The 20600-nt window shown below is 51.9% G+C and overlaps 2 protein-coding genes across 8 annotated transcripts in view; one reads left to right on the top strand and one right to left on the bottom strand.

Annotated features, from left to right (window-relative positions):
• The first annotated feature begins 1454 nt into the window (after positions 1–1454).
• Birc7 (baculoviral IAP repeat containing 7) lies at positions 1455–6214 on the top strand. Of its 3 annotated transcripts, XM_005362734.3 has the most exons (7): positions 1455–1923; positions 3176–3275; positions 3633–3711; positions 3791–3836; positions 5008–5079; positions 5242–5440; positions 5913–6214. In XM_005362734.3, the coding sequence occupies exons 1-6, from the start codon at positions 1575–1577 to the stop codon at positions 5433–5435; spliced, it is 840 nt and encodes a 279-aa protein (XP_005362791.1). In that variant the 5' UTR covers positions 1455–1574; the 3' UTR covers positions 5436–5440; positions 5913–6214. The 3 variants fall into 3 exon arrangements, with proteins under 3 accessions (XP_005362791.1, XP_026642844.1, XP_026642842.1); XM_026787043.1 differs by lacking the exon at positions 5913–6214 and having other exon boundaries at positions 5259–5434; XM_026787041.1 differs by lacking the exon at positions 5913–6214 and having other exon boundaries at positions 5235–5434.
• Positions 6215–6817: 603 nt separating this feature from the next.
• The window catches only part of Nkain4 (sodium/potassium transporting ATPase interacting 4), a 17199-nt gene continuing 3416 nt past the window's right edge, over positions 6818–20600 (bottom strand). The window contains exons 2-9 of one of the 5 annotated variants that reach the window (XR_003378324.1): positions 14011–14064; positions 13679–13816; positions 13335–13415; positions 12404–12601; positions 9216–9276; positions 8029–8113; positions 7628–7711; positions 6818–7109 (exon numbers count right to left, since the gene is read on the bottom strand). Coding sequence is in view for 3 of the 5 variants with exons in the window: in XM_026787121.1 (XP_026642922.1) it covers positions 7100–7109; positions 8029–8113; positions 9216–9276; positions 12404–12601; positions 13335–13415; positions 13679–13816; positions 14011–14064 (627 nt within the window). In the remaining 2 variants the exon portion in view is untranslated. Of the gene's footprint in view, positions 7110–7627; positions 7712–8024; positions 8114–9215; positions 9277–12403; positions 12602–13334; positions 13416–13678; positions 13817–14010; positions 14065–20600 lie in introns of those variants that run through there. The other 4 variants (XR_003378325.1, XM_026787122.1, XM_026787121.1 and 1 more) reach the window with 4 other exon arrangements.

The following is a 20600-nucleotide window of genomic DNA, read 5'->3' as shown; positions in this document are numbered from 1 at the left end:
TAGGACTGCATGTATGAGCCACCATGCCCACCTCACAGTGTCTCACAAGCCTCACCCCCTCACCACCTCTCTCAATATCTACCCCTGATTGAGGGACTATTGGTAGTTGACGGCTGCTGGGAGAGGGGGAGACAGTTCTCTTTAAGGCTGGTGACCCCTGATAGGTTGAGCATGTTCCAGTGGATGTTGCCACACCCACAGATATATGGACAGCACAGTTGGACATTTAAAAAAAATAACAAGAGGAGTGGAGAGATGGGGATGGATCTGGGAGGAGGTGGGGGGAAGAAGTAGGGGTGAGTATGACCAAAATGGACTTCAAACTGAAGTTATTCTTCCTTCCTTCTTTCCTTCCTCCCTCCTTCCCTCTCACCCTCCCTTCCTTCTTCTTCCTTCCTTCCTTCCTTCCTTCCTTCCTTCCTTCCTTCCTTCCTTCCTCCCCCCTCCCTCGTTTTTAAAACACGGCTTCTCTGTAGCAACAGGACTTCTCTGTGTATCCCTGGCTGTCCTGGAACTCACTCTGTAGATGAGGCTAGCTTCAAACTTGGAGCTCTGCATACCTCTGCCTCCTGAATGCTGGGATATAAATATAAACGTTCATCATGTTAAAAGCTTCACCGGCAGTGAAGAGCTACTTGCAGGTGAAGGGCTTGTGCAATTATCTGAATGCACTGTCAGCTGGGGCAGAGCTGGCCTCTTGATCTTCTTCACTCCCCTTCCAGTAATCCTGAGGACTTTTGTTTTACTAACCTGTAGCTATGGTCTCTCTAGAGTCATGACCCTCCTCTCTGTTCTGTTAGGTCTGTGGCAATGGAGTCCCTCACTTGGGGCAGTTTAGAGGAGACCAGGTCCCTGGGACCAGTTCTGAGGCAGAGCTCATTTAGGGAGGCAGTAACCCCTGTCCCGGTGCAGACGTCTGGCCTGGAGCAAACAATCCAAACCTCGAGCTCCTCCCAGGGCACGCCCCACCCATGATCTGACTCTAGACTGTCCAGACAGAAAGAGGTCAACCTGAGGCCAGACAGGATAGGTGGACTGAGCCCAGCAGGGACCTCCCAAGTACTAGGGAACAGGATAAGCAGGTGATGTCACCCTCTAACATCAGGACAGGCTTAGTATGGAAGAATGTGGTTGGGGCTGCATACACTCCTGGACAACCTAGCTTTCTAGCCATCCTCTGGCTCTACCTCTACCCAGAACTGGACTCTGAATGGCTGGAGTCCCCCTCCTCTATGATTTTGTCAAAGTCTAGGACTTGTTTCCAGAGGTTTGGGGGGGGGGATATTGTTGGAGAGGTCCCCATGCTCTGCCCCTCCCTCTATTTAGAGAAGCTTTTTGTCCTGTAGAGTACTGCCTTTGTTATGCGCCTGCCAGGAGGCCCCGTGACACTCTCGCTGCAGAGAGCACGTGGCTGCCACTCTGGCCTCTTTCAGAGAGTGGCGCATCCCTGGACACTACAGCATCTGAGCGGCTAGTGGCATCGGCCTCCAGTTAGAAGCAGGAGTCACCAGAGCTTCTAGAAAGGGCTAGAGTCAGGAGCTGGATAAGTCACCAGGCACACTCCAGGGTTGGTGATGTTCTCTCCTGCAGACTGGCTCCGAGCTACTGAGGGAAGGGCCAGGGACTTGTCCTGTGGCCCAGAGCTAAGTCACAGGGAAGACAGCAATGGCTCCACCCAGGAGCAGAGCAGACCTTGCAGTGCTGGTAGCCATGTCCTGGGCCAGGACTGCATAGATGGGCAGATCTTGGGCCAGTTGCGCCCCCTGTCAGAAGAGCGAGAACCCTCTGGGGCTACCTTCCTTGGGGAGCCTGCTTTCCCTGAGATGGATTCAGAGGATCTCCGACTGGCCTCCTTCTACAACTGGCCATCCAGTGCTGGAATTCAGCCCGAGCCATTGGCTGCTGCTGGCTTCTTCCACACAGGTAAGTCTTGAGGTCTTTCTGCTGTGGTCTGGATGCTATTTAGTACTCTTCCAGGTCGAAGAGTTCTGCCCATCCCTGCCCTGAGGAAGGAGCTAATGGAAGGTAATCCTGTCATCACTGCTTGGCCAGAGCGTGGGGTCTACCCCAGCTAAAGTCACTATGAGATCCTGGGCTTGTGCTGGCCTTGTCCTGAGGACCCCTCAGCAGGTGGGGTTTTCACCTGGATTCGATGGTTCTGCGGGTCCCCCACACTACTCAGGGATCCCCACTGTCGTGTGGGAGCCTTGCAGACTTGGTTACAGAGGTGATTAGTTCCTTTCATTCCAGGACTCAACAAAACAAAATCAGAATAGCTTAAGCATCTTGATTTGTGCCCATCTTGTAGGTAATCCTCCAGGCTTGCCACGTACCAGGCTAAGACAGGGACCAACTCCAGACAAATCCTTTGAGTACCTGTTCTAGTTACAAACAGCCCACTCCTTTAGCTTGAACTGCTCCTCACTCAAGGTAGGGGTCAGGTTCTGGCTCCTTCTCTGCCTGGCTGAGGAAAAAGAGGCAGCGAGACCCACTGAGGGGCTTTGTAAGTATGAACATAGCCAGAGAAACTGTCACCAGTAGGGCCAGCAGGGGAGGAATCAGTAATTTTCCTTACACTGCTCAAACAAGAGTCCACGCTTGTTTGACTGGACACTGGTTATGACAGTTAATGGCTGGGACAGCTAGAGCATCCTTGAAAAGAAGTGTCCCTGAGGCCGGCAGGTGTTAGGAGGATTTTGTGGACTGTGGCTGTCTTGCTGTGGGATATGCCTGTAAGCAGTCCTGTTCCCATGGTTGGGGGAGGGGCAGAGAGCAGAGATGAGGAAGGCCTGAGCCATCAAACCAAGCCTGGCTATAGACTGGTATGGGAGGAGTCATCTCTTTATCCTGTCTCTAGGAACCCTTTTTGGATGCCTTGAATCTCCAGGCTACAGAAGCTCCAAGCCTTTGGCCCTACCCTACCCACATGCTTTCAGAACAACATAAATGCTAGCTCAGCCTTTCCAGAATATTCTCGGGCCCCCCTGACACATACCCCAGGCATTGCCTTCATTTGTCTATGAGACAAGAGAGATGCCTATGGTACCTTGCCCCCTTCTTGTTAACCTGCTGGCAGACCCCAGTCCTGACTGTCCGAGCTCTGAAGGTCATGGAGGAACACCCTGGGGGGTGCCAACTCGGTGGGGTTACAACCCTGTGTCTCTGCCATACCCAGGCCAGCAGGACAAGGTGAGATGTTTCTTCTGCTATGGCGGTCTGCAGAGCTGGGAGCAGGGAGATGACCCCTGGACAGAGCATGCCCGATGGTTCCCCAGGTAAAGGCCAAGTGGATTGATGCAGGTCTGATTAATGGAAAGGGCCCTAAAGAACTCTGCCCAGTCTTCCCATCTTCCACAGTCCCGGGATATCAGGGTAGCAGACAACACCGCTCTTCATGGAGCTCTCTCTGGAAGGGCTGCTATGGTGGGCATTATCCTGCTGCTATCCTTTTCTAGGTGCTCAGAGTCCATCTCCTGAGTCCCAGCAAGTCCCCCGCCCCCAGAGATACAGCCCTGCCTGCCTGCCATAGGGCGTAATGGGTTCCATGGGAACAGAAAGCATGGCTCATGGGGCTTGAGTGTGGCGGTGGGGCTCTCAGAGTCCAGTCCTGCCTTCTGAGATCTCTTCCCCAGGTGTCGGTTCCTGCTGCAGTCAAAAGGAAGGCACTTTGTGGAAAGAATCCAGGCCTGCACCCCCTTGCTTGGCTCCTGGGTAAGTCCATCTGTCCTAGGGACTCGGGGTTGGCAGTCCCTTGCTTTGTTTACTCACGGCATTGACGGCTTTCCCACAGGACCAATGGGAAGAGGCAGAAGATACAGTCTCTGCCACCCCCTCAGGTGAGATACCCTGATAGAGAGCCCTTGCTGTTTCATCGGTATTTGCAGCCTGTACATGGGTAAGACTGTTGAGTGCACCCACCTGCCAGTCAGCAGGGAGGGACTGTGCACACGTGCTGTGTGTCCAAGGCATAGGTCAGGTCACTGCATTCCCTCGGTCCCACCGAGTAGGTTGCTAAAGTCACCAGCCAAACCTGAGGATGTAGCTGGGCTGGTTCTGCTGGGCACAGCTTCTGAAAGCCAACTGAATTGTAAGGAGAAGCCTGTTGAGCAGAGCCCCGGAGGACACAGCTTTCCAAATCTCTTCCCTGGGCCCTATGGGACAGGGGTCTGAGGTAATTCAGGGATCCCCAAGGGGACTTCTGACTTCAGAGAGCACCTGATGTGTTTGCTACCTCTGTGGACACAGGCAAGTGGCTCTCCACCCTCACTGCTGTGAGACATGACATGGCAACACAAACCCATTTCAGAAGCACATGTGTCTGTAGGACACTCTGGTGCTCGACGGGGCTTTGTCTGCCGTCCTCCCCAGTGATGGTAACACCTCTAGAGAGAGGCTCTGAAAATGCGGTATCCTTGTAAGAGAGCCAGACCTTCCCCAATGCCTTCTGGGAATATGCAGATGTGTGTACAGACAGAGCATGCCACAGACCACCAGCCTTTCTCTGCACCCCATAGATCTTGGGATCTCTCGCTGTCTCTCTCTCTCTGCCTTAAAGATACTAGGAGCATCTGGGAATGGAGCCAGAGCTCAGCTGTGCCCAGCACAGCCCCTTCACAACTGATGGCTGACTTGCTCCAGGTGGATGAGGGCCAGTCAGCCAGGGCCAGAGGTAGAGCCACCCCTTCTAGGCACGGTACTACTTGCCTTTCCTTGTCTTACTCCTCTGGGAATCCATCACTCTTTGTTTCCTGTGCCCTCCAAAGTGCCAAGTACATGCAATCTATGACTCCTTAGTCTAAGAGGCTTGGCAGGCAGAGTACTCTGGTGGAAGGCAGGCTCCTTGGTGACCTCCAGGATGCTCATGAATGGCAGCGGAGTGCCGTAAAACCTTTCTGTTCTCTAGGACAGTACTGGAACTTAGTGGCTGCTAGACCCTCTTTGGGCGAGGCCTCCCTTCCCCAGAGAAGCTAGGCCTTGATTAAACACAATTCTACTAACTGTGTACAGCTCCTGCCCATGGAGGCCCTGAATTGTTCACATCCAGAGGAGAGACACAGCCTGAAGATGTCAGTGAGCCAGGTATAGTAGGGATCCACATGAGGTGGATGGGTCACCTTCTTTCTTGGAGGAACTGAAGAGGAACACGGGGGATAAGAGGGTGGGTCTGTGTAACAAGTGCATTCCCCTTGAGGAGTCCGTCTCTTGGGCCCTGAGGGTGCTGGTGACTTCTTGAGTCCCCAGGAGCTGGGTCTGTGCAGGAACAGTTGCGACAGCTGCAGGAGGAGAGAACATGCAAGGTGTGCCTGGATCGAGCTGTCTCTGTAGTCTTCGTACCCTGTGGCCACTTAGTCTGTCCTGAGTGTGCCCCCAACCTGCAGGTGTGCCCGATCTGCAGAGTGCCTATCTGCAGCTGTGTACGCACCTTCCTGTCCTAAACCAGGTAAGGTGCAGGGTCTTCCCAGCATCCCTCCTCAGCCTGGGTGTAACCTCAGCGTCTTGCTTCCTAAGACTGGCAGTGGCATTCTACAGACGGCCAGGTCACACTTCTCACTCCTTCCGCCAGTCAGTCCCACCGTTTGGAATCCTTCATAGGTGGGGTCAGAGGGAAAGAGGGCTGGGGGACACCCCTTGTCTAGCTGGTCATCAAGAGCCTCAACTAGGCTTGGAGAGGCCGACTTCAGGGGTACATGGGCTAGATTGGGGTTTGGTGGTCATGCCCAGGATGGGGCACATGAACCTCAATTGTTACATAAATGTATCACACCCCGTCCTTGCTGAGAGATGGGAACCATAGCCTTCTTATGCTCTCAGAGGTCAATGTGTCCCCAAGATGTGCCTGATAATTCTCTAGTAGAGTAAAGTGGTAGGCCAAGGAAGCCCCTAGAGCCAAGGACCTCCTTTCCTCCCTCCAGGTACTGCAAGATGGGCACCCTGCCTGCCCCAGCCTGTCCCAGACCACACAGTGGGTCTGCTGGGGACACTCGGTATCAACCACAAACATAGCACAGCGTGGAAGAAGAGTTCCTGGTTGGTGTGAGGAGTGCTCCTGTTGTAGCTTTGGAAACCTATTTGAAGATAATAAAGTAGAAGGTCTGACTTCAGTGCTCAGCTAGGCTCTATACCAGATACCCCCGCCTCATCTCCTAGTCCACGCTGAGCCGGTCCATGCTGCTTCTCTCCAGCACAGCAGCGCCTGTCCAGTGTCCAGACACCTCTAATCACTTCACAAACGCTTCCCCGCTTGGGGAAGAAGAAACACTCTTTCTGATCTCAGTGATCTAGTACTGTATTCTACCCTTTCAGAATAGACCGGCTTCAGGTGCCTCTTGAGACCCCACTTCTAATTACCCACAAACTTTGTATATTTCCTAAAATGGCAGGTGTTCTCAGGATGCTTGCCCAAGGTCCTTTTTTTCTAAACAGAGCCATCCACTTTCTAGAAAGAAGAGTCTATGTGGCATTCCCAGGCTCCATGTTTCACCCACGGTTCTCTCCTAGCTTGGGGGTGGCAGGGCCCCTGGTCCAGCTCCAGGGAATGCACTGGCCTCAGTGGGGCAAGGGCCTTTGCGTGAATAAGACCTGCAGCTAGGGTACTGCAGTATTTGTTCAAGGCCTTTGTCACTGTTGGATCTTGGTGGCTCATAGGGATTTCCTGATGGGACTGAACCTCTCATTGTCCTCTGATGAGCCTTTCCCTATGTGGTGTGTGGTCTGCAAGTCCTGTAACCTCAGGTCAGAGCACTCTGGGGATGCCTGGGAAAACTGCCTAGGTTCACTGCCAGCTGCCCAAGAAGACCAGGGGTTCAGTTTGTTTCTGTATTCTCTCATGTCTTGTCTCACTATTTTATTTTTTAGAAAAAAAAAGAAAGGAAGGAAGAAAGAAAAAAAGAAAGGAAGAGAGAAAGAAAGAGAAATTACAAACTCACAGTTGCAGCCACCCTGGCCTGCAGTGTGCCCCGCCCCTCACTGGTATCCAAGGGGAATTTGGAAAGAATGCTAGGCGGGCAGGGAAGCGGGGCTGTGACTCCAGGCCTGGAGTCTCCTCATTGTTCTGGCGGCTGAAACTGGGTTGCGGGAGCAGGGTCAGCTGTTCTCTCACTTACGCAGGCCTGCGGAGAAGGCAGAGGTCAGAGGGGACTGAGAGAAGGGGGACAGTGTGCCTCCTCTTGGGGACTTCAGATGTAAAACACACAAAACCAAGGCAGGGATAGTAGCTCAGGCTATAGCAAAAATATGCCCAGGACTAGGCTTCTCAACTCTTAGGGCAGGTACTGATCTTATCCTCTGATGACCCTGGCCCATTCCTATGGGACTGGAAGTGGAGTGAGGGTTTCGCCCTGGTCCTTTTGTCCACTCAGACTCTCCACTGAAGAGAAACCTCCCACGGACTGCCCTATTCATGGAGATCTATTGAGCCCAGGCTTGTCTTAGGAGCTGTAGCAGGCAGCCTGAAGAGGCTCCTCCCCTTCCTAAGTCTGTGTCTCCTTCATTCATCCTAGGAGTTGAAGTCCTGCTACTTGTGATACCCATTATCTACAACAGTCTAGGACATCCTGAGGTCAGGCACTAGGAATCTCTGGGACCAAAGACAGTTTCACCAAGAGAACCCTTCAATGTCCCTTCTGACCTCAATTCCAAGACTTCCAGGAAGCCCAGGCATGGCCATGGCATCTGTAGGGCCGTGGTACTGCTTTAGAGAAGGAAATGTGATCTGCCAAATATAAGAAACAGACACCCTCTACACTTACTGAAGCACTGACGCCCCTGGGGGAGTGGCCTATTGGCATCCCTCCCATTCCTGAGAGTCCAGTCTTCAGTGCTGACTGGGGTTCTGATTAACACAGAATCTACCCCAGCTGAGCCTTGAGCTCGACATGTGGGCTGAGTTCTACAGTCACTGCACCCTGACACCTAACCAGAGCATGGTCTTAGGGGAATGGACTGACATACAGATGCCTGATAAAGTCTCCAAGGAGAACAGCCTTGAATTGTGAGCACCCTGATGCAGGCTGAGTGGACCATACTTACAAATATGCCTGCTTGGACAAGAGGCTGGACGGCTTTTCATTGACATGGTACAGGGGGAATGGGTCAAATCCACCAATGAAATCAACTGAAAGAAATCAAGCCCAAATAAAATAAAACCCAAATGATGGAAAAAGATGGCAGAATGGAAACATTCCCAGTGGCAGATTTCCAGCAAAGGGGGCATTGCCAGGACTTGTGAAGTGGGAGAGGCACATCTACAAATCAGTCCCCTGCTGTTTGGGGCACTGTGCACAGTTTCCTGCCAGGCTCTGTGGTCTGAATGAACTTTCCCAGAAGGAATCAGGTGAGGAGGCCAACAAGTGCCCTCAAGCCTGGATGGGGCTGCACCCACCTTGCTAGGCTCTCCAATCATTCTCGTGGCCTTTATTAACATCAAGCATCTGCCCCATGAAGCCACCCCCACACTAGTGGTCGCTAGGCTTGTTGGGTAAAATGAACACATTTCTGAAGCTCAGGGCTGGCTGCAGTTCTGAATTCAAAGAGCAGGTGGAGCTCCTGCTTCATCCGTGGCAGCTAGCTGAGTGCTCAATGATCAGGCAGCACGGGGGGTGGGGGAGGCGGGGCTTGATTCCAGGCTCAGGGACCATCCCTCACCAGCCTCCAGAATCAAGCCCAAGTCTCTTGAACATGGGGACAGCTGACTCCACGGCCTGACTCTTAGGGGCAGCTGGCTTTGGGTTTTAATTCTGACTCTGGAGAAGCTTCTATCCACAGGAGCCCTGCCTGACTGCCCACCCACCCTGACAATCCTTTCTCTGCAGGTTCACCCCATCAGACTATTTCAGGACTGGGAGTCCCCAAAGGGATAGCTTGAAGCATTACTGTGTCACATTGCAAATCAAAGTTAAGTTGAAAAGTGTTTACATGCAGAGAGAAAAGGATAATCCACCCAAATGGGTCCTGCCTAGTACTAAATGTCACCCAACGTGTGTACCAGGCAGGCAGAGTGGCCCATGCTATTGAGGACTCAGACCCTCCTGGGGCCACTGTGGGGTCACGAGGATAAGTGTCCTTGGGCCCAGCAGCCCCTCTTCATAGACTTCCCCTCTTCTCAGATCTTTGGGCTGTGGCAGGAAGGGCATGGGGCATAACTGAGAGCCACCTTCAGGTTCTACCCCAGACAGCACAGCACTCAGAGTTGTCACTCGTGTTAGCTACACACTTACAGCTGTCTTCTTCTTCTGTGAGCACGCTGACCACGTAGCAGCCATAGACGAAACCCAGGAGCTGAAAGACACCAAGAGGCCAGACATGCCAAGCCATCTCTCACTGCAGCAGCAGCCTGGGGATGGTGTGGATAACCCCATGTGGACCTGATGGAAGCCCTGCATCTCCTGGGATACTATCTACATGGCTTCCCACACTCCCACATCCTCAGTCCTTCCTTAACACACCCAGTGGGCAACATCTGGGTGAGGAATTGCACAAAACATGAAACCTGAGAGGTAGCTTGGAGGGGGCAAGGTCATGTCCTGCAAATGGATGGATCTAGAAAACATCATACTGAGTGAGGTAACTCAGACTCAGGAGGAGAAATATCATATGTACTCACTCATAAGTGGCCTTTAGACATAAAACAAAGAAAAATCAGCCTACAATTCACAATCCCAGAGAACCTAGACAACAAAGAAGAACCTAAGAGAGACATACATGGATCTAATCTACATGGGAAGTAGAAAAAGACAAGATCTCCTGAGTAAATTAGGAGCATGGGGACCATGAGAGAGTATAGAAGGGGAAGGGAGAGGAAGGGAGGGGAGCAGAGAAAAATATATAGCTCAATAAAAACAATAAAAATTGAATAAAAAAGATCATGCCCTGTGTGTCCTCCGAACCCAGAGAGTCAGGCCTGTCTTCTTCACGCCACTATACAGTGTCCTGTGAGTCCTTTCTACTGTGAATTCCAGGGTACAGGCCTTCCCCCCATATCGAGCCTCTGTTCCTGGCAAGGTTGGCAATGTGGACAGGATGGGTTTGACTAGGTTGGCTTGTGGAGAACCCAGCAGATCAGAGAGCAGGAAAATAAGGTCCCACAGCTAGTAAAACTGCCTCCCTGCCCTGGTGCTGACAACACACTCCTCGTGTATTATTTTAGGACCCAAGATGCTGCCATGAATCTCAGGGGACTGCACTGTCCCCCGAGGGTCCCAACATAACACCTGTATTGTGTATACCCACCCCCACACCTCCACCTGGCAACAGCTCTGCGTTCCTGGGACCCTGAATGATTTGGTGCACACAAATATTTCGGAAGGTACCAGCTAAGCAGGAGCTATAGTGGGGTCTCAGAGAACCAGAGAGGAGGCACCACAGCCAGGAGGGGCCCGAACAGTGAGAACACTGGAGGAGACAACAGGAAGGTATCCAGTGGTCGCTAGTGTAAGCTGTCTTGATATGCAGCAGGTCCCTCTGAAAACCAATTATTTTGGGATCCAAGATGTTGCCATGAATCTCTGTCCCATGTGGGCCCCAACATAACATCTGTATTGTGTATACCCACCCCACACACCACCACCTGGCAACCCTTTGTTCTGTTGCCTCGAGGTGGTCTCCATGGTTCCACATTGACCTGGACCAGCAGCCTCCGAAGAGGCCATCAACCCCCCCCCTCGTCAAAGGAGACAGTCAGCTGGGAATATATGAGTTCAAAGCCCATGAGACCCTACCCAGCTCAGGTGCAGGCCCCAGACCCCCTGGGACTCTATCATTCTAGGAATGAATCTAGAACTGAGCCTGAAAGTCATTTTCCTCACCATGAAGAGCGTCTTAGAGGTCTTTCAAGCAGCCTTTTGTGATTTTGGGGGACACCCTGAGGTGGAGGGTTGGCCCCCACGGAGAGCTGGCCACAGTGCTGAAACGTGGACTGGTTCTCCTGGGGGGACTGATTCTCAGTCCAATCTGGCATCTAGTCTGCCTCAGGTCATCCCTGGGGACCATGACACTGGACCTGCATACCCGTGCCTTCTGTTCCCTGGTGCCCCATGGCTCTGCACCCCTGAATCCTGCCTCCCACCCTCCCTCATCAGCTGTAGAGCGCCATCAGGCCTTCTCTCCTATTTCCTCTTGGATCAAATTCCTGGAATACATCATGGAAAATAACGGAATATCCGTGTCTTTGAATTCACGAGACTTGTATTTCCTTCAGGATCTCCCTGGACAACCTGAGTCCAAGGGGCTATGACCATTGACAGGATGGCGGCACCTGACGTTGGCTGATGACGTACCACCGGATAGGGTGGTGACCACGACCAACACGGGAGCTGCCTGGGCACAGAACTGTTCTGCCGCTCACAGAGCGGGGTTCCTGGAGAGCAATGTCATCTCACAGCGCTAGGAAATTAGCCAGATCTCCAGAAACTGTTCCCTGTCTCACAGGATCTGCTCTGTGGCAGACTTCTCAGGGTTGTGGGCTCCCCGCCAGCCCAGTCAGCCCACCGTGTGCCAGGAAGTATGCACCTTCTCCTGCTTTCTCTTCTGGGAGGTGAGAACTTGTGAAATATCTCCAAGGGCCCTGAGACTCGGGGAAAGCACTGAAATGCTCCCTTGATGCACCGGATCTGCTGAGATTAAACAGTCACCAGGGGGCCCACTTGCAGCCTTACTGGCTGGTCTGGGGCTTCTGTCTCCCTTTCATTGTCTCTCTGAGGTCAGCTTGGGGTCTTTACATTCCTCCTTTGCTGCACTATCCCTGTGCTGGGCAGATATGGGAGCATCCAACTTGGTTACTCCAACCTGCACCTGCACCGTTGTTGTTCCTGTTTGCCTGGTACTCCACAGAGTCACCTGGTCAAGGCTGAAGTTTGATTCTGACTCCGAGCCTGTTTTACAAGAAAAACAGTGAGGCTCTATGGTGGTTTGAATAAGAATGGCCCCATAGGACCAATGCTTAGTCACTAAAGAGTGGCAATATTTGAAAGGATTGTAAGAATTAGGAGGTGTGACCTTGTTGGAGGAAGCGTGCCATTGGGAGTGGGCTTTGAGGTTCCAAAAGCCTATGCCAAGCCCAGTCTCTTTCTATTTGCCTATGGAGCAGGATGTAGCTCTCTGGTACTTCTCCAGCACCATGCCTTCCTGCCTGCTGCCATGCTCCCCACTATGATGATTAATGGACGAAACCTCCGAAACTGTAAGCAAATTCCCAACTAAATGCTTTCTTTCATAAGAGTGGCTTTGGTCATGGTGTCTCTTCACAGCGATAGGACGGTGACTAAGACAGACTCAAGGGTAGAGCTCACCTGTGACTCCTCTACTTTTTGCAGGATATGGAGGCTGATACCTTTGTGTAAAGGAAAGGCCCTGACTCTGCCCCCAGGTAGAACAAGCCCACAGTCCGGGTGCCTGACCCCACACTCACCGCCAGCAGGATCTGCAGACCACTGTGCAGGGCTTCCATATAGCTGTACACCGTGGCACATCCAGCATCTACCACCAAGGACTGGCCATGCACTGCTCCCAGGCCAGCTGTGGCTGCCTCTCCATGAAGACAGCCTGGCCCATGCTCTTTCCACCAGGAGCGGTGCCGGGAGAGATTGAAGGTCAAGAGCTCACTGTCCTGGGAACAAAGGAGCAGGACAAGTTAGAATCAGGAGGCAGCCAGCCTCTCTCAACCACAGCCTGGAGCAGGACAAGTTAGAATCAGGAGGCAGCCAGCCTCTCTCAACCACAGCCTGGAGCAGGCAAGGATGAAGGTGGCCAGTCTCCCTCTACCCATTCCTCTTAGGCTCCAGCTGTGTGGGAGAGGAACAAGTGTCCCAATCTGTTTCTCCATGGGAAAGCCTGATTTTCATGGCTGTCAGCCCTCATACCCCTTCCTCCAGGAACATCCCTTGCCTTGGGGCAGACCTTCGGACACACTATTATGGTATCTAGGTTCCTCAAAGCTCTCTTATTCACGTCCCTGGCCAAACTACCACAGTGGGCCTTGGGTCTCAGGTCAGTGATTGGCATAGCCTCAGTTAGTGCTATCTCAGTCCACCACACCACTACATATCACTCCAGGCTAGGAGGAAAAGCTGTACCAACCCAGAGCTTCCTCAGGAAACATGACATGGCTAGGGCAGAAGACTCTATGTGACCACAAGAAGAAGGTCTCTTCCTGTGCCTCCATCCCACCATCCCTGAGAAGGACACACCTGCACACCTTGGCCAGATGTCTACTTAGTCTTACTCCTCCCTGGTACTGCCTGGTTCCAAGGACCTCTTCCAGAAGATCCACCCTTTGTGCTACCCAGCCTGAGGCCCTGGTGTACCTTACCAACAACCCTCACCACCCCATCTTTACTCACCTTCGAGAGGCCCCCCACTTCCAGGTAGAAGCAGATAATGAAGACATTCCAGGTAACCCAGACAGCTGCCCACACAGCATACTACGGAGGCCAGAAAGAACAGGGCAGAAGTTGAACCCAGCAGCTTCAGAGATGAGATCTGATTCTTTCCAATGCCTTGGAAGAAAGCCCTTGAACACATGGCAAAGCCAGGACTCCCTGAGTCTGCCCGACGCTGAGCTTGGAAAGGGTTACCTAAGCCCACCCTGGATAGGTACCAACCGAAGGCATTCTGCCCAAGCCGCCACCAAGGATGGCAGGGCTCCTGCTCCTTGAATTGAGGCAGCCAAGCACAGTGGACTCACCACCACAATGTAGCGTGGCCGATACTGGAGGGTGCCGAAAAGCCCCAAGATGACCACGATGATGTGGATGAAGTTGGCCAGGATGGGTGCCCACTGGTAGCCCAGGAAGTCAAACACCTGCCGTTCCACAGCAGTGACCTAAGAACAGGTGGCCCATGAGGAGCAGTGGACCCTAAGAGGTCACCTCCAGGTCCTGCTTCCCCCCTAAGCACCCATCACACCTATTTTAACATCTGTACCAGCTGGGCCACAGACTCCTTGGCTATAATCCTGAGCAGGTCTTGTGTGCCTTTACAGCAAAAATCATCAAGTCTGACAATCCCAACCGTCACCTTTGGAGGGTTCCTCTCTTGGGTCAGGCTGCCCCCTTGTCTCCAGTTCCTCATCTAGAGACCAAAACAAATGAGATTTTTTTTTTTTTTGGTTTTTCGAGACAGGGTTTCTCTGTGGCTTTGGAGCCTGTCCTGGAACTAGCTCTTGTAGACCAGGCTTGTCTCGAACTCACAGAGATCCGCCTGCCTCTGCCTCCCGAGTGCTGGGATTAAAGGCGTGTGCCACCACGGCCTGGCCAAATGAGATTTTTTTGTTTTGTGTTTTTTCATTTGTTTTGTTTTGAGACAGGGTCTCTCTATATAATCCTGGCTATCCTGGAACTTTTTAGGTTTCAAACCCGGGACAAAAAGCTAAGGAACCTATTTAACATAGCAAAACAGACCTGGACATCCCTCAGTTCCAACCTATTACAGAGCCTTCCTGGTTGCCATATCCCCACCCACCTAAACTTCTCCAGTCTAGAGACTAGGCTGCCCTTCCCTGTATAATCCGGTCATTTCGTTACCTGGCCCTTCCATCTACCCTTTACCCTCCTGGCCTCTTGGTTTAGATGTCCCTTCTCCCCCCTCCCATCTCCTCACACGGCTCAGGATTATGTCCATTCTGGACTCTCCCAGGTGCCCCTGCTTCTGTCTCTGCTTTCCCTTTTAATCTACAACAAACCTTCTCCTCCAAAACCCCTAGGACCAGTCACATCATTTTCCTTTTATTTATTCATTATGCAGACCAGGCCGGCCTTGCACTCACAGAGATCCACCTGCCTCTGCCTCCCAAATGCCATGATTAAAGACGCACACCATCACGCCTGACCCATACCCAAGGCTGTCCTAACTAGAGGTTAGGAGGGGCCATAAACAAGAAGCACAGATCCTAAAATGCTGTCCATCTGCTCTGGTGGCAGATGAGACCCAAGCCTGCACAAGGTGCTGGACACGGAAGCCCAGAGAATCCACTGTCTCCCGGTAAAGTGGTTTTTCTATGGTTGTCCGGGACTGTTGTGGATAAGAGAGCTCTTATCCTGATAGACTGGTCACACTTCTATTCTAAGGACTGTAGTGAGAGGCAGTAGCTCTGAAGATATTACCCTCCATGCAAGAAGACAGGGAGACTGATGGGAAAGTATGCATGGGAGATTAATGGGAAAGGTATATAGTGAACATGTTTTATACTTGGGGAAACAGACTTATGCCAAGGAGAATCAAGACTCTAAAGAATCCACCCACCTGCTCGTCTGTCCACCCACCATTTATCATCAATCCATTCACACATCATCATCCATTCATCTGCCCATCCCTTCATCTACCTACACATTCCTTCCCGCTTCCATCCCTTTCTGTCTAATCCATCCTCCAATGGACTCCATCCCATGTCAGGTGTAGGTGAAGGAAGAGAAAGTATGGCTAAATCCACTAGGTTCCAGCACTTTCTCTGGAGCCTCTGTGTTTAGGATGACTGCATTCTGAAGGAGAATCCATGTTAAAGGGACACTGCAGTGGATTGGAGCCCGTGACATTCACAGGATACCACTGAGCTCCTGTGTACCAGCAATCGGGTCAGCCCTGGAAATGCTGAAGCAGTCTCTGACCTAGAGTGGCTTCTGGTGTGAGAGAGAGAAACCAGTCTTGTTCTGGCTATTTTTCTGCCGACTAGACACAAGCCAGAGTGTATAGAGAAAAGGGAACTTCAAGTGAGAAAATATCCCCTCCAGTCCAGCCTGTGAGCAAGCCTTTGGTGCATCTTCTCAATTGATGTTTGGTGTGGGAGGGACTAGCTCACTGTAGGTGGCCACCCTGGGCTGGTGGTCCTGGGTGACAAGCCATGGGGAGCAAGTCAGTAAGCCACGATCCTTCACGGCCTCTGCCTCTGTTCCAGCCTCCAGATTCCTGCCCTGTTTGAGTTATTGCTCTGATGTCCCTCAGTGTTGGAGTATGACCTGAGAGCTGTAAACTGAGATCAACCTTTCTCCCTGGGTTTTTTTATGATCACGGTGTTTCTATCGTCACAGCGATAGAAACCGTAAGACAGGTCTGCATACAATGATGAAGGTTCCCCCCCCCCCCAAGGCTGGATGCGCTGAGATCAAGAGAAAAGTCAATGTTGAGACTATCACTGGGAACACATGCTGTTTTCAAACCCACAAGACCTCCTGCCATTGTGTCAAGTTTGAGTTGAGTAGTTTGGCCACAGGTTGCTTGCCCACAGATGCTGACTTCAATGAAAGTCAGTACTCAGGTTCCTCCCTGCTGCTTGGAGCTCTGTATGATGGGACTGATCCCTAAAGTCTTCTGGTAACACCCAGGAAACACCTGCAATTGGGCGTGCTCTGGCATTACCCTGGCAGCTATGAGTGACAGGAGCGGTGGTGATGTTCAAAGATGTCTCAAAAGAGGATTGCTAGCAAGCATGCTCTGCAGAAGTCTGGGGTTCTCTGGGGGTTCTGATGGCTGGCTTGGGCTACTAAATGGAGAGGTAAGGGCAGACTTTGTATAAACACCAAGAACGATCCAGCAGAATTCATTAGTAAGGACCCCGCAGAAAGCCACAAGCTGCTCACACTCACTGCCCCCTGCCCATTCACAGAGTTCCCAAACCCATCCCCTCCCCAAGTACTGAAGAGTTCATAGCCTCAGCCCCATCTCACCAGAGTGCTCACACCAGTGGTCCCTACTTCTGTCACTCATCCACTGTTGCCCCTCCCTGTGACAGAATACTGACAGTCAATGCATGGCCCTCGTCTGTCAAAGTGTTAGCACACATACCCTCTTCTCTTCCTGTCACAAAGCATTCACATCTGCTGGCATGTCTCACGATTGCAACTGTTGGTGGAGGAAGCCTCTGCTAGCCAGGTTCCCACCTCCAAAGACCCTTCCTAATGCTAGTTCCTCCATGATGCCAGCCTCCTGGAGAAGGTGCCTCCCTGTATAGGAGTAAACCCCTTAATGATGTATATATGGAGGTTGGAGCAGTTCCCTATGGGCTGTCAATTCTCAAAGACCAGCTCTTATCTCTGGCCTTTCACAGTGTAGACAGAGAGTTGCTTGGCCAAACTTTTGGCTCCTAGTCAGGCCTGACGGGCTGTGTAAGTAGAGAAAGAGGATGGGTCATCACTAACTCTCCATGAGCGGACACAGTTGATCTACCTGGTGGCTCCTGCCTTCATTCACATGCCTTTCACATGGAAGACATGCATGGCGGGCTCGCTGGAGAGCTCTGCAGGAGCTTTGCTTATTTTTACAAGGAATCATTTGTCTGTCTTGGAACTACATCATCTCTAAGGAATTGGGAGTTGGTGTTTCAACCAGGATACTCTTCTCATTGGAATATGCCAAGAATCCTTCCAGGGTTGGTTAGGAGTCTGCTCTGCCTGCAGGAGACAAGCGGGGTCTGATACTGGGGCGATGTAAATGTGGCTAGTCCCGGGGTCTCCCTGAGCCTCGAGAACTGCTCACCCTGGCTAGTCCTTTCCTGATCACGTATGTAAGCAGCAGTACCAGAGCCTGCTTGGCCTGCATAGTAAGGACAGCTGCAGCTCATACATGTTGTTCCCACACAGGCATGTCAGATGCTGTGGTTACCCACTGTCCACAGCAGACACTGTGGCCAGTCTTAGAGGCCCAAAACAAGAAGGACAGCTCGGGAGTGGCCACCTTCTCATTAGAGCTCTGTGGTAAGCATTGGGCAGTCTTAATGTTGAGACAGCGCTGGGACTATACAAGACACGCACACCGAAGAGCGAAACAAACAGGACTGTGTAACTTTCAAGCAATTCAGGAAAACAGCACAGGGAGAGACAGCCAGTGGACAAGGTGTTAGGAATGAACCTGAAAGTCCACCACAGGCTCCTGTCAGGATGTCCACCCCCAACTGTTGACTCTGTTTTAGGAGGCAGTGGAACCTTCAGGGGGTCAGACCTAACTTACAAGGGGACCACCAGGGTCAGGACTCTGACGGCTGTGCTCAGCCCTGGTTCCCAGGTGTTTTGTTTCCTGACCAGAGACATGTAAACAGCTATTGTGACACTCTCTTGCCACCAAAGGGAGCCAGTCATGCACCATAACTTACCAGCTATGAACTGAACTCTGATGCCATGAACCAAAATAAAACCATTATTCCCTGAAGTTGTTCATGTCAACTATTCTGTCACAGCCATGAGGTAACAACTAACGCCTCAGGGAAGTCACCTGGCCTGCATCCTCATGGTCTGGCCTCATAATCAAGGCATCTGGATCCTTCCTTACAACCTCACTAATAAGAGGGAATGAAGTCGTAGGCAGAAGAAGCAAGTGGGGCTTCTGTTCCCTCCAGAGAATGGGTGAGCACCACCCTAAAACCCCTCTTTCAAACATAAACTAATTCCACGTGAATGGAAGAAAAGACCCGAGGAAGTCACACTGCCTGGGACACTTGTACCTTCCCAAGATACCTTGGGCCTCAGGAGCCAGTGTGGACCCCAGGGTCACCAGAGGAGCAACAGCCCAGAAGCCTTAGATAGGAAAGTCAGCTACAGGTTGGTTCTGACCAGGTTCTTAAGACCTAGAGTGGACAGGACGGTAGCTCACAACCCAGTGAGAAGACAGTCTCAGGACAGCCACACTGTCTTCCCTAGAAGGCTTTAGAGCTCAGGGGTCAACAAATGCCAACACTCAGTAGAAACCATATCTGAAGTGGGACTTGTGATTGAGGTGACAACCACCCTGGCCAGGCCTTGACCACTTCATTGCGGTTGGCTGTGCAGTCACAAATGCTTGTAGTGGGGATTTGCCTTTTACATTTCTTCTAGAGATGGTCCAGGCCTCTTCTGTTCTCAGTTTGAATCTAGAAGAATTTCTGTGGCTGCCAAAAGGGTTTCTGGGCCTCTCTTCTCCCACAGAAAGTATGTCCTGTAGTACTAATGAATGCTCAGGCCCAGGGCTGTACACAGCAGATAGGAGGGATGAGGCCCCACCTCCTCAGCCTCCCTGCATTTCCAATACATGGCAGAAACAGTCCCTCGGGATCCATTCCAATGGCTCTCTGAATCCCGAGTTTCCAGTCCAGGCCATTTCTCCAGAGATGCTTTGTCCCCAGAATTAACCAGGGAATGCATGGAATATAGGCAAGTTGGGCCACATGTGGGTTCCATATCTGTACAAAATACAGAGGCAAGTGTACATACGTCCACTTGCAGGTGTGTGCATGTGTGTGTGTGATGGAGTTGCAGGCAGGAAGAAGCCAAAAGCCAGATCCGGTCAGCACCGAAAGCCCACAAGGCTTCTTGCCCTGCTATTCCCAGACTTGCTGTCCTGTGGGGGTGATTTTATAACTTTCTTTCGAGGGAGATTTTTTCTGTAATCTGCCAAATTCCTTCAGAACCTGCTCCTCCTCCAGCTCAGACGCACCCTGGTGGCTCTGGGCCTGGAATGTGGGGTCACAGGGTAGGGGTTGGGGTGCTTAGCAGCATTGGGACTGTCAGCCACAGCCTCTTCCCTGAGCAGGGAATGAGGAGGGTATTCCAGAAGGGAGTTACCCAGCATGCCATTCTCTTGAAAACAGGAGGAGAGCAGGCACTGGAGGCCCTTCCCAAGGAGTGGTTAAATCTCCAAAACAGTCTCAGCCCTGCCTAGCCTTCACCTAGAGTCTCTGAAAGATGAGTTTCAATGATCAGGTTAAGTATAAGGCCTCAGATTCCACGGTTGGGAGCATACCTGTACCTCACGCCGCTGCAACCCTTATGCCCAGAATCCCCAGTATTATTTACCTGGTGTCTTAGCTATGGTCAACCCTTTATCAGCTTCTCCCTCTGTTATCTAAAATGAGCAATTACTCTCCGAGCTGTCACAGCTGTCCTGGTTCAGCAGACCCAGGGTGCTAGCATGGCCCTGACCACAGCTGTCTGTTTCTCCAAGTCTTCCAACCAGAGTTTGCCTGTCAGGAAGGGTCCCTTCTTCCCCCACTGCTCTGAGAACTCATTCTTATCCTCCTCTCTCCCTGCCCATCTAGATCCCAGCCAACTCCTTTCCCTTGCATGCCCCGCCCTTGCTGGCCCTCCCTTCTGTGCTCCTGATGCAGAGCACAAGCCAAGCACAGCAGTCAAGCGTAGCACATTGAGGCCTCAATAAACGTGCAGGATGATTGATGCCCACCAGTGCAACCTTCTGAAGAAGACCACAATGCTACCCCGCCTGTATGATTTTTGCCCACCGCGTAACCAGTACCTTGCACCACAAGGAAGTCTACAGAGCTGCCGTGACCCCAGGAAAGTGACAGCTCCAGCAATCCTAAAAGATACCTCTGGTGTCTGTCTGCCACCATGGAAATTCCTGTCCCTCCCCACTTCACCCGTCAGAGATCCCAGGAACGGTTTAGGCTCTGGATCTGTGACCAGGGACATGTCTAGATTCTAAACTTCAGTTCGAGGTTGTGTCAGAGGCCACCTTGGGTCACCCAGATGGGTAAGAAATGGCCTGGGGATTGCAGCTCCTCACTTTGCATCCCTTTCTACCTTCAGCTTCCTAGAAGGCCACAGAAAGCGGCACACATCTGTGACGTCTCTGAGCGTCAGTGGGGACAGAAAACAGGAGTGGCATGCTTCCAACTCTTCCAAGCTGTG

Source organism: Microtus ochrogaster, linkage group LG8 (assembly GCF_000317375.1).
Source record: "Microtus ochrogaster isolate Prairie Vole_2 linkage group LG8, MicOch1.0, whole genome shotgun sequence".
Classification (NCBI taxonomy): domain Eukaryota; kingdom Metazoa; phylum Chordata; class Mammalia; order Rodentia; family Cricetidae; genus Microtus; species Microtus ochrogaster.
This window is presented reverse-complemented; position numbering and strand designations above follow the sequence as displayed.

Excerpts from the sequence above, each read along its gene's own strand:
- Birc7 (XM_005362734.3), top strand. The coding sequence starts at position 1,575 with ATGTTCTCTCCTGCAGACTGGCTCCGAGCTACTGAGGGAAGGGCCAGG. Across the intron at positions 1,924-3,175 it reads TGCTGGCTTCTTCCACACAG|GCCAGCAGGACAAGGTGAGA; the intron begins GTAAGTCTTGAG and ends TGCCATACCCAG. Across the intron at positions 3,712-3,790 it reads CCCCCTTGCTTGGCTCCTGG|GACCAATGGGAAGAGGCAGA; the intron begins GTAAGTCCATCT and ends GCTTTCCCACAG.